Raw genomic sequence first — 11,941 nt, 5'->3', positions numbered from 1 at the left:
AAGCAAAGTTATTGGGGAAAGGAAGGTAATTCTATCAAAGTCACAATTTGCAATTCATTTAGCCACAAATGTTCTCTTATTCTAGGTGATGAAGAAAACGATAATGAGAGGAGTGAAGAAGAACAAGAATCTGAGGATGATGATGGTGATGATGTCCCTCGGCAACCAAGGTGGAAAACCAGCCATGATTCTAGTTTCCCTGCATACCCTGATTGGCAAGACAGCCTTCCAAATGCTGATGACATCTTATCCCCTTATCAGTACTTCAAAACATTCTTCTCTGATGATATACTTGACATTGTCGTAGAACAAGAGATTCCTGCATTTCAATGATAATGATGATCAACCAGTTTGATCCGATGACAATTTTGATGAGCTGTTCAAGATCCGACCCTTGATTACTCATCTTGTCTCTAAAATGAATACAATACCCATGTCAGAGAAGCTGAGTATTGATGAACAAATGGTCCCATTTAAGGGACGAAATCGCCTGAAGCAATATCTGCCGAAGAAGCCCAAAAAAATGGGGGTATAAGCTCTGATGTTATTCCACACAACATTGAAGTATACACTGGCAAAGTAGTGCAGCCCACCCATTTGGTAGATATAGGAGCCAGTGGAAATGTTGTCCTCCGCCTTGCTCAACCAGTGCCACAACACAAAAACTACAAACTGTACTTTGACAACTGGTTCACCAGTGTCCCACTACAACTTGAGCTAGCTCGTCAAGGGGTGCACTGTCTTGGTCTGTTCGCTCCAACAGATTACCAGGCAGCAGCATGGTTTCTGATGCTGAGCTGAAAAGATCTGTCCGTGGGTCTTTTCAAGAAAAGACAGCAATTGTTGGCAATACCAATTTGTATGCAGTAAATTGGTATGACAATCGCTCAGTGACCCTACTGAGTGATTACGTGGGAGCACACCCAGTCACTCATGTCTAGCGATGGGACAGAGGAAGCAAGGCGATCATTGATGTCCCCTGTCCTGCTGTTGTAAGAGACTATAATCAGCACATGGGAGGGGTGGACCTCCTCGACTCACTTATAGCCCTCTACCGAACCAAAATCAGATCAAAAAAGTGGTATCATCGTCTGTTTTTCCACTTTCTAGACATGATTGTGGTGACCTGCTGGTTGTTGTACAAACGGCACTGTAAACGCAATAACCTGTCAGATGCTGAGGTCATGCGGCTCTATGCATTCAAATCCTACATTGCACAGGGTCTCTGCAAATCTGGGAAAAGTCTGGAAAAGAAAAAAAGGACGGCCCAGTGGTGGAATTTCAAGTTATGAGACATAGAAGAGGCAGGGACCCACTGCTCAAATCCCAATCCCAGATGTGACGTTGGATGCTACAGCCCACTGGATCATCATGAGTGAGAAGAAGGGCAGGTGCAGGGTACCAGGCTGCAAAGGCTATCCAAAAGCTAAATGCAGGAAGTGTAATGCCCACCTCTGCTTCACAAGCACTACAAACTGCTTCTTGAAGTTTCACACAGAGTGAGAAAGTGAACACTGCAAACATGTTGTCACAGGGAGGGTCAGAGACGTTCGGATCCATTTGCAGCATTATTCAACAAAACAAACACAAAGGGGCAAGCAGAAATCGTGGTCAAAAACAGGCAGAAGGTCGGGGCTGGCAGCGAGAATCAAAACACGGGGAGGAGTCCAGGAATCAAACACAGAGAAAACAAATACGGAAAGAAACGCTCGGAAATAATGACCAGATGGAACAATAAGACTTCGCCCGGAAGTGTGTGTGTCAGTGGCTTAAATGCATGAGAGTCAATGTGAAACAGGTGTGTGCAGCAATCAGTGCAGTGGGAAACGAGGAGCAGGTGAATGCAGTGATTAGTGCAGTGGCTTGTGGGGAATGAAGTCCATGATGTGTAGTGCAAGAGTTAATGATGACAAGACGACCAATACGTGACACATGTCTACAGCATGTTTTTAAAAGAAAATGGCCACTATTTGTTGAATTTGAATGGACTGACAAAAAGTTAAATAAAATATTTGTTAAGACATATTTGAAGTGAACAAATGTCAATTAACTATTTGAAACACATTTTCAGTTTAAAAGAGTACCTGTTCCCTCATGTTTCCTAATAAATGTTGAGACAATATTACATTTTTCTCTGTGATTTACTACCTATACTGCATAGCGTTGCCCTGGGGCAACAAAATAAAATCTACTAAGGGGGGGGGGGGGTGGTGTTTAAAAAAAATATATATATATTTTGTTAATCTGTTATCGTAAATCTTCCATAAAAATTTTTTGAGTACAAAAAACCATAATTCATGCATTAGAGGGATATATATATACATTTGTCAGATCATTTGCATTCGTCAGTCACAGCTGAACAATCTTTGGGATGCTTCTATTACTTTATACAATCACACTTTTCAATCACTTTCATACAAAGGCAGAAAACACACTGTGCCAAATGATGGGAGATCCGAAATACCCGCTACTTTCCAAGGATGGCGAAGCAACTATTGGAGGAATTTTTGCAATGCACAGTAAAGAAACATTGCCTTCATTTGAGTTTACACAAAAACCTCAGCCTCTATCATGCTCCAGGTTTGTTACACTGCATACATTAAGAAACATTAGAGTAGGTAATATGCATAAGGTAAACAGTAACATGTAAGTCTTTCAAAGCATAAATATGTGAATTATACTATAATTTATTTATTTACTTGCTATTTATCATACTGGTTTAATGTTTTCACAGTGTAAATCTACCAGATTTCCGTCTGGCTCAAATAATGATCTTTGCCATTGAAGAGATTAATAGAAGTGAAATGTTGCTCCCAAATGTTTCTGTTGGTTACCAAATCTATGATACCTGTAGCTCAAGAATGTCTTCTATGAATGCAACCATGGGACTAATGAATGGTCCAGAGTTTGGAACAGGGGAGACATGCAATGTACAGTCTTCTATACATGCAATCATAGGGGAAACTGAGTCTTCTGCCACAGTGATTCTGATTCTGTCCAGAACTACAGGACCTTTTAAAATTCCAGTGGTAAAGAGTAATAACACCAATTTTAGTTGTATTTTTTTTTTCACAAAATCCCTATACTGATGACTGTTTTACTGTTTTGTTTTGTTTTTTTCTCAGATAAGTCACACAGCCTCATGTGAATGTCTCAGTAATAGGAAAGATCACCCCTCATTCTTCAGGACTATTTCTAGTGATTACCACCAGAGCAGAGCACTTGCATACATTGTCAAGCACTTAGACTGGTCTTGGGTGGGAACTGTAAATAGTGACAATGACTATGGAAACTATGGAATGGCCATATTTCTGAATACAGCTCAAAAAGAAGGAATTTGTGTAGAATACTCAGAGAAATTCTATCGAACAGAGCCAGAAAAACTAAGAAAAGTAGTAGAAACAATAAAAAAAGGCACCACAAAAGTGATTGTTGCATTTGTTTCATTTATTGAGATGGGCTTACTTATTGATCAGTTAAGTATTCAGAATATTACAGGGCTCCAAATAATTGGAGTGGAAGGATGGATAACTTCAAAGAGTTTGATCACTCCAATGAGTTTTCAGGTGATGGGAGGGTCACTGGGCTTTGCACTGAGAAAAATCAACGTTGAAGGGTTTTCCGATTATGTTGTAAAAGCATTTTGGGACACAGCTTTTCCATGCTCACAGATTAAAGGGAATTCCTCTCAAGATGTGATAAATTGCAGCAGATATCAAGATCTACTTGGACTGAAAAACTACAATGAAGATGTGCCTGAACAAAGATATTCAAGCCACGTCTACAAAGCAGTTTATGCTGTGGCTTATTCACTACACAGTCTACTCAAGTGCAAAGAACAAGAAGGCTGTGATAAAGGCCTGAAAATACAGCCACAACAGGTAAAAGATAAAAGTCAAAATAATAGAATGGAAGAGAAAGGGGCAACAATAGTTTTGGTGAACAATAATTAACCCTCCTGTTACCCTAAAATCCGCTAACACCTTTTTCCCACTGGGGTCAATTTGACCCCAAATTTAAAACCTCTAGAATATGATATTTTTTTGCTAAAAGGTTAGTGTCAGGTAATTGATGTCTTTGTTGACTACTTAACAACACTCTGAAACCCCCCCCCCCCCCCCAACTTTCACTGTCAAAAACCTGTGACAAAATCTCACTGACAGAAAACCTTTGCGTAGAGGCCATTTTCGATTGAGAGAGCAATTCAACTCACAGTGGTTCTCGCAATACTACAGGTATGGTTGTGTTAGTTTTATTTTTTATTTTTATTATACTTAACATATAAAATTATAGTGCATATTATAAAATCATAGCATGTTATAGTGACCTCAATATCACCCAAAACAAATGTGTGTAATTTTTTTTTATTTCTTATGTTTTATACAGCTAAAAGAACCTGGGGTCAAATTGACCCCAAAGAACACCGATGTAACAAAAATGTGTACAGGGCATTGAACAAATAATATCATGTTAGTTTTATGTTTACCAAGTTTTCCCAATTAAATTAGGAAAAGTCATTCAATCTGAAGCAAAAAAAAAAGTCAATTATATATGTACATACGTTAAACATTGAATGGGGTCAAATTGACCCCAAGGATAACAGGAGGGTTAAAACAATGTCAATGATAATGTGCCAAAACTGACTTTCTGTTTTATATTAGGTGGTTGAGGCGCTGAAAAAAGTACATTTTACAGTGAAGTTTGGAGATCGTGTGTGGTTTGACAGCACTGGTGCCGCAGTAGCCCAATATGAAGTTGTGAACTGGCAACAGGACTCTAATGGATCATTACATTTTAAATCAGTAGGATACTATGATGCCTCATTGCCTCCTGACCAGCGCTTTGTCCTGAATACTAAAAGCATAATCTGGGCTAATGGACAGCTGGAGGTAAATAAAATGTAAATATTTAGGGAACATAACAAATAAATAAAAACTAAAACTGACCTTTAAGTAAAGTAAGGTAAATAAAAAAAAAGAAGAAGAAGAAGTGGTGCACCAATTTTAGCTATATCACCATTATAAGTTGGTCCGAAAAAAGTACCATTATAAGTCACATCACTGTGAGCCAACACTGTAAAAAGAGGGGGGGGGGGGGGGCATTCTAATTTGATACATTTTCAGGATGATATTTCCAGGAAAGGCAAATAATGATAAATTAGGTTTTATCAAGTGGACAAAAGAGCAGTGTTTCTGAATGAGTTATGAGCAAAATTATACATTTAATAGATATTATTGTCTTCAGGTTTTACTGTAAATAACTGTATATATATTTACTTCTAGAAGCCAAGGTCTGTGTGCAGTGAAAGCTGTCCTCCAGGCACTAGGAAGGCTGCACAAAAAGGAAGACCTGTCTGCTGTTATGACTGTATTCCATGTGCAGAAGGAGAAATCAGTAATGAGACAGGTAATCTTAAAGCCCGTCTGACAGTCCATCTTATTAATGTAAATTGTTTTCCTTTTGTCTACTAGTGATTGCAAATTCATTTTCAGATTCAAATAACTGCAAGCAGTGTCCAGGGGAATACTGGTCTAATGCTGAGAAAAATAAATGTGTGTTAAAGGCTGTAGAGTTTCTGTCATTTACAGAAGTTATGGGTATAGTGCTAGTTTTTTTCTCAATGTTTGGAGCAGGATTAACTGTGCTGGTGGCTATCCTGTTTTATAGAATGAGGGACACCCCCGTAGTAAAAGCCAACAACTCAGAGCTGAGTTCCCTTCCGGAGGGAACTCTACGCTGCGTCCTGGCGGACACTTTGGGAACTGCCTCCAGCATGACCGGTTCTGAAGCAAGCTATAGAACAACGACAGTGAACCTGACACTGGCCGGCGCTAGCCGATGACATCATCAACACGGTGCCTACTAGTATAAAACGGGCGCCTGTGGATACATCAACCATCTTTTTGTCTTCAGAGTCTTTGTTCTAAGCGAGTAAGTACAAACGATGCCTAGAGAGAAACTGTTCAGGAAGTGTGCGGATCTGTGTCAGAGAAATCTGACACCTGATGACGCACACGACCTGTGTGTGTTTTGTTTGGGTGAAGAGCACGCGCGCTCTGCTTTTGAGGAAGCAGGGTGCATGCATTGTGAAGAAACTCCGTTCTCATTTGTCCCTTTTCTCAAGGGAATTGGGACATTCATCTGCCCCACGCAGCTCTGGTCCCGCGGCGGCTGAGGCTGCCCGGCGATTGAGATCGTGGAGATCGCAGGTGGAGCTGGCTGACGAGTTCGAGAGAGGTGTTAATCTCTCGCACTCGTCAGCTGGAAACGAGGACGCGCTGCTGGCGGATGATGTGCTTTCTCTCACATCGTCCGATCCAGCAGCGAGTGCTCTTTTGGCTTCAAGCCAGGGCGAGCAGGAGGTGGTTGGGATGGAAGAAGATGAGCTCTCTGAGTCCGTCTAACCCGCCTGCCCCGCGTATGACGAGTTGATGTCTGTTATGGACCGTGCGGCTGCCCGACTGGACCTCCAGTGGAAGCACGCAAGGGAAGAGGCCGCTCAGGGTAGACTAGATGAGTGGTTTCTTCCCGGCCATAACAGACCAACTCCCATGAGCCTCCCATTCCTTCCCGATCTGCACAAAGAGATCGAGAAGGCATGGGACAGACCATATTCGGCCCGCATTCACCGATATCAGCAGGTGAACTATGCTGATGTCGAGGGAATGTGCGAGCACGGATATGCGTCGATGCCTCCCATTGAGCAGACGTTCGTAAACTATCTCTCAGCGGGAGGCACATCGACGCTGAAGGCTCCGACCCTGCCATCCAAGCCTTTGAAAGAAACATCTCGGCTGAATGGCAGGGCATACGCGGCAGTGGGTCAGGCTGGTGCTGCTCTGCACACGGTGGCAGTGTTGCAGGCGTACCAGGCTGATCTACTGAAAGATCTGGACCGAGGTCTGGGGCTTTCCCCGGAGGAGGTGGCTGAGCTGCGCCACACCACAGATTTGTCCCTGAGGGCCACCAAACAGACAGCGACCGCTGTGGGCAGGTCCATGTCAGCTTTGGTGGCCACAGAGAGACATCTGTGGGTGAACCTGGCGGACATCGAGGAGCAAGAAAAGCGCTTTCTCCTCGATGCCCCGGTTTCGCGCGCTCAGCGGCCTTCAGGCCGTGTATACCTCGTCGGTCCACGCCCCCACCCGAACACAGGGGAAAGCCCGGCCCGTCCTGGTCTGCGGGCCAGAGACAGGGCCAGGTTACTAGCGTGGCCACTCGAGGCCCTCCCCCCGGGAGGAGTCGGTCTCAGAGGAGGCGTGATGCGCGGAATAGGAGGGAGGATCTAAGGGATACTATCCAGCGCAGGTGTGGCGGCAGGCCTGGATCGGGTACCTAAGGTCCCCTCCTGTTTTCCCCTCACGTTCGTTCGGCTGCCCCTCGCTAAGACTCTGGGGCTGGGCCGATGATGAGATGGCCCGGTATCTGATGGCCCGGTATGTGAACTATACATGTTTTTAATAAAACTTTGTGTATGTGTATGTACTGTTTGTCTACCAGCTCCGCTTGGGTGAGACTTGCGGTATTTGAGCCCCTATTGGGCTCTACTGCCCCCAAGTGACGAGTGTAGCCAGGTCTCCCCTCGTGTTTATCCAGTGTGTCGAGACCTCCACTTGTATTCTCCCATATGGGGTGAAGCGTTGTTAGGCTTCCTCGTTTTTCGAGTTTCCAGAAGCCTCCGCTGTGTTGAGCTCGGCTTAGACATTATTTATACATATGTATACATAGTTGAAGTGTTCTAGAAAGCCCTGTGAGCGTTGTTAGGCCTCTTCGAGCTGCAGGAGATAGCTCTGCTGAGGCCTCCGCTCCCTGAAACCCGGCTAAGTTCGTTACCCTTAGGCATGAGTGTAGTCAGGTCCCTTCCCTGTGTATCTTGTATCATATAAGTGAGACCTCCACTCCTGAGTGTTTCGGTTCTAGGGCGAACAGAGCGTTGCTAGGCTTCCTCTCTGTGCAAGAGATGCTTTCTGCTCAAGCCTCCGCTCTCCTTAGAGCTTGAGTGTCGTTAGGTTAACACCTCCACTCCATATAGCTTTCTCAGTGGTCGAGTGTCGCAGGCTCCCTCTATGTGAGTGTTCTGTCTAGCCTCCGCTCCCCAGAGATACAGGCCGCATACAGCTAGTAGGCACTTTCCATGCCTCGCTAATTAATTTGGTAGAGTGCTATCTACCACTCACCAAGACCAGGTGTCGTAGGCTCAATTTAGACAATTAAGAAGCCTCCACTGTACACAGCTCTGCTTCTAGCATGGAGCTTTCTGTGAGCCTTGTCACTTTCAAGCGTGGGGTGTAGTTAGGTCTCCCCTCCTCTAGAGGGTTCTCAGCTTGAGACCTCCACTCTGAAGAGCTTCCTTAAGGTTGAGCGTCGTTAGGCTGCTACGCACTCTAGAGAGCCGTCTTGCTGAAGCCTCCCCTCTCCAAAAGCTCCGCTTCTGGGCTGTGCTATCGCCCGAAAAACATGTGGTGTTTCCCTCGCTATGCTCGGGCACCCCCTCAAACCCACGAGAGTGGTGATTACTCACACAAATTCTTGAGTATTCTCTAAAATCCACATGAGTGGTAAGTGCACTACTTAGGCACTTTTCTGAAATCCATACTTATGGTAAAGGCCCCCCCTGTGTGCCGGGGCCTTTTCTGAAATCCTATACGGTGTGGGTTACGCAGGGAAATCCTCCGTTCCCATCTTTTGAGTTGGTTCCAAAACCTCTAGTTTTTTCAACTCCATTTGATAGCACAGTGCAACAGGTCTCCTCTCTGTCAAAGCCACAGTACTAAGACCTTCACTCTCACAGTTATGGCAGCGGGTAGGCCCCAGTGTGCCTCGCTGACCGTTTTTGGGGGAGTGCCAATTCTCCACTCACCAAAAACCTAGTGTCGTAGGCTTCTCTCACCAGAGATGCAATCTCGGAGCCTCCACTATACAGCTCTGCTTTCAGCATTAGAGCCCATCTGTGAGTCTTATAACTTTACCTCAAGTGTTGAGTGTAGTCAGGTCTCCCTTCCTTATAGGGTATGAATGAGACCTCCACTCTAAGAGTTTTCTGTAGGATTGAGCGTCGTAGGCTTCCTCTCGCTCGACAGAGCCTTTCTGCCGAAGCCTCCCCTCTCCAAAAAGCACCGCTTTCAGGCCCTGCTACCGCCTAGAGATTGCAAGATGGTGATTTCCCTCGCTATGCCTGGGCACCTCCTCAGACCCACAAGAGTGGTGATTGCTCACGCATGTCTCTGAGCACTCCCTAAAATCCACATGAGTGGTAAGTGCACTACTTAGGCACTTTTCTGAAATCCATACTTATGGTAAAGGCCCCCCCTGTGTGCCGGGGCCTTTTCTGAAATCCTATACGGTGTGGGTTACACAGAGAAATCCTTCGTTCCCATCTTTTGAGTTGGTTCCAAAACCTCTAAGTTTTCCAACTCCAATCCAGGTAGCACTGCTAGCAGCATTGAGTGTCGCCAGGCTCCCTCTCGTTTGAGAGTGTTCTTGCTGAAGCCTCCACTCTCCAGAAACACCACTCAGGTAATCCTGGGGCATAGGGTGCTGAGCCTCACTGATTACTTCCAGTGTTGAGTGTAGCTAGGTCATGAGACCTCCACTCTTAGACTTGTTTCCTGCTAGCACAGGGTGTTGTTAGGCTTCCTCTCGTTGAAGCCTCCACTCTCCAGAGACTCCACTCAGGTAGTCTGTTGTATAGGCTATTCAGCCTCACTGATTACCCAAGTGTTCGAGTACAGTTAGGTCACAGACCTGCACTCTTAAACTTATTTACCTGTTGGCACAGAACGTTGTCAGGCTTCCTCTCGTTTAGAGAGTCTTTCTGCTGAAGGCTCCGTTCTTTAGAACTCCGCTTAGTATGAAGGTTTCTTTGTTAAACTTCATTACTCTCTGTAGCGTTGAGCGTAGCAGGTCTTCTCTCTAGGGCCTCCACTCTGAGAGTTCCGTGCTGGGGTAGCCGAGCTAGCTGTGACACCCTGAGCTGACCCACGAGGTCGAGCTCAGGCTCGGGCCCAAGCGAATTTCGCTTATGCAGGGGTGATGATCCTTCTTGACTCTTCATTCAGTCAGCTGGTCACTCATCCCTCAGCATGGCGGCGTTGGTATAAACGTTCCCAAAGTGTCCGCCAGGATGCAGCGTAGAGTTCCCTCCGGAAGGGAACAGGGGTTACATACGTAACCTAGACGTTTTCTGCTGCTCTTCTCATTGACTCTGTGTTTCCTTTGTTCACTTACTTTCATTGGTCAGCCCAATGAGTGGTCCTGCATGTTGCGTCACACAGCATTTGGGATCACTTTTGTCCTCTGTATCTCCTGTGTTCTGGGAAAAACAATAGTGGTGTTAATGGCCTTTAAGGCTACACTTCCAGGAAGTAATGTCATGAAATGGTTTGGACCTGCACAACAACGACTCAGTGTTTGTGCCTTTACATTTATACAGGTTCTTATATGTGTGCTATGGCTAACAATATCACCTCCATTTCCATATAAAAATACAAAATATTTTAAGGAAAAAATCATTCTTGAGTGCAGTCTGGGTTCTACTATAGGTTTCTGGGCTGTTCTTGGTTATATTGGCCTACTGGCTTTCTTGTGCTATATTCTGGCTTTTTGGGCTCGCACACTGCCTGATAACTTCAATGAAGCCAAATTCATCACATTCAGTATGCTCATATTCTGCACTGTATTGATCACATTTATACCAGCTTATGTCAGTTCTCCTGGAAAATTTACTGTAGCTGTAGAGATATTTGCCATTTTAGCGTCAAGCTTTGGTTTACTATTCTGCATATTTGCGCCTGACCAAAATACAAAGAAACACATGATGGGGAAAACATCTTTAAAGTAAATAAAATATTTTTATTTTAAGAAACTTTTTTATTATTTTTCAAAGTTGATCAACATCACACACACACATATTAAATATAAAATATGTAAACTGATTAAATAAACTATCAAACTTTCATGTACGAATATTATGCAGTTGTGTGAGTTATGTAAGGAATTAAACACAGTGACACCAAAAAATGTTGATACTTTGAGAAAGAAAAATCTGACCACATGATAACTTACATTAGATCTAGTATGACCCTGACAGTTTTTTTTTTTTTTTTTTTGTCAGAGGTGTGAGGGAATGCCTCCAAACTGTCTTGGGTTCAATTCCCAGATTCTCAAAGAATAAATAAAGTGATCAATAGATTAAAAATATAAATAATATAAATAAATAATAATTGCAGTATAGTATTTACAGTAAAAGTTCCAATTCCAAATGTCTTACTTGTTTTAGGGTTAACAAAAATGTAATTGTAGTATGATGTACTATGACACTAAATGTCTAAAACTACTACGGGTGTATGGTACATGTGTTTGTCCTGAATGGTCACTGTACAGGTATTTAACAGGTATTGAAGTTACACTGTTAAATATATATGTACTGTTGTGCAGAATTTACACAGAATTGTTCATTGTCACTTCACAATGTTACATCACAGTGGTTACCCAATAAAATGAGTGCTTCTCCTTTAAATGTTGTGACATCACAAGCTGAGTTAACTTCCTGGGATGCGTTTCCTTAAAGTGTTGTTTCTTAGTGCCATATGAAGGCTCTAAAGAAAAATCTTGACAAAAGGTATACCTTTTCTAAGTGTGTTCCCCAAACCAGTGTTAATCCTAGACTTATGGGGGCCTTACGCAAAATGCTTACGCAAAACACAGCCCTTTTCTGTCTTCCTGTGAAAATATCATACCAACCAGATCAAGCTCAAATATAAATATTGAATTGGGGATGGTGGGTTATATGAGTGTATTTCCGAGGGGAAGAAGGTGGGATTTTCTTTTCCACTTAACTCCGTATAATGCAAGTACTGTTTATAATTGCAGTTATAATTCTGATAAGTAGAAGAGACAACACACTTATTAAACTACACAGCATCATTATAATCACTGTTTT

At 43.5% G+C, this 11,941-nt stretch overlaps 1 protein-coding gene across 1 annotated transcript; it reads left to right on the top strand.

Moving 5' to 3' along the window:
* The first annotated feature begins 2,371 nt into the window (after positions 1–2,371).
* Positions 2,372–10,840, top strand: LOC141345994 (extracellular calcium-sensing receptor-like). The gene is made up of 7 exons (XM_073850915.1): positions 2,372–2,580; positions 2,735–3,029; positions 3,126–3,881; positions 4,662–4,889; positions 5,283–5,406; positions 5,493–5,711; positions 10,179–10,840. Exons 1-7 carry the CDS (start codon positions 2,372–2,374, stop codon positions 10,838–10,840), a joined length of 2,493 nt encoding a protein of 830 aa, XP_073707016.1.
* Positions 10,841–11,941: the final 1,101 nt, after the last annotated feature.

This window comes from Garra rufa, chromosome 11, assembly GCF_049309525.1.
Source record: "Garra rufa chromosome 11, GarRuf1.0, whole genome shotgun sequence".
NCBI lineage: Eukaryota > Metazoa > Chordata > Actinopteri > Cypriniformes > Cyprinidae > Garra > Garra rufa.
Note: the sequence above shows the minus strand (reverse complement) of the source record. Positions and strands in the feature narration are given on the sequence as shown.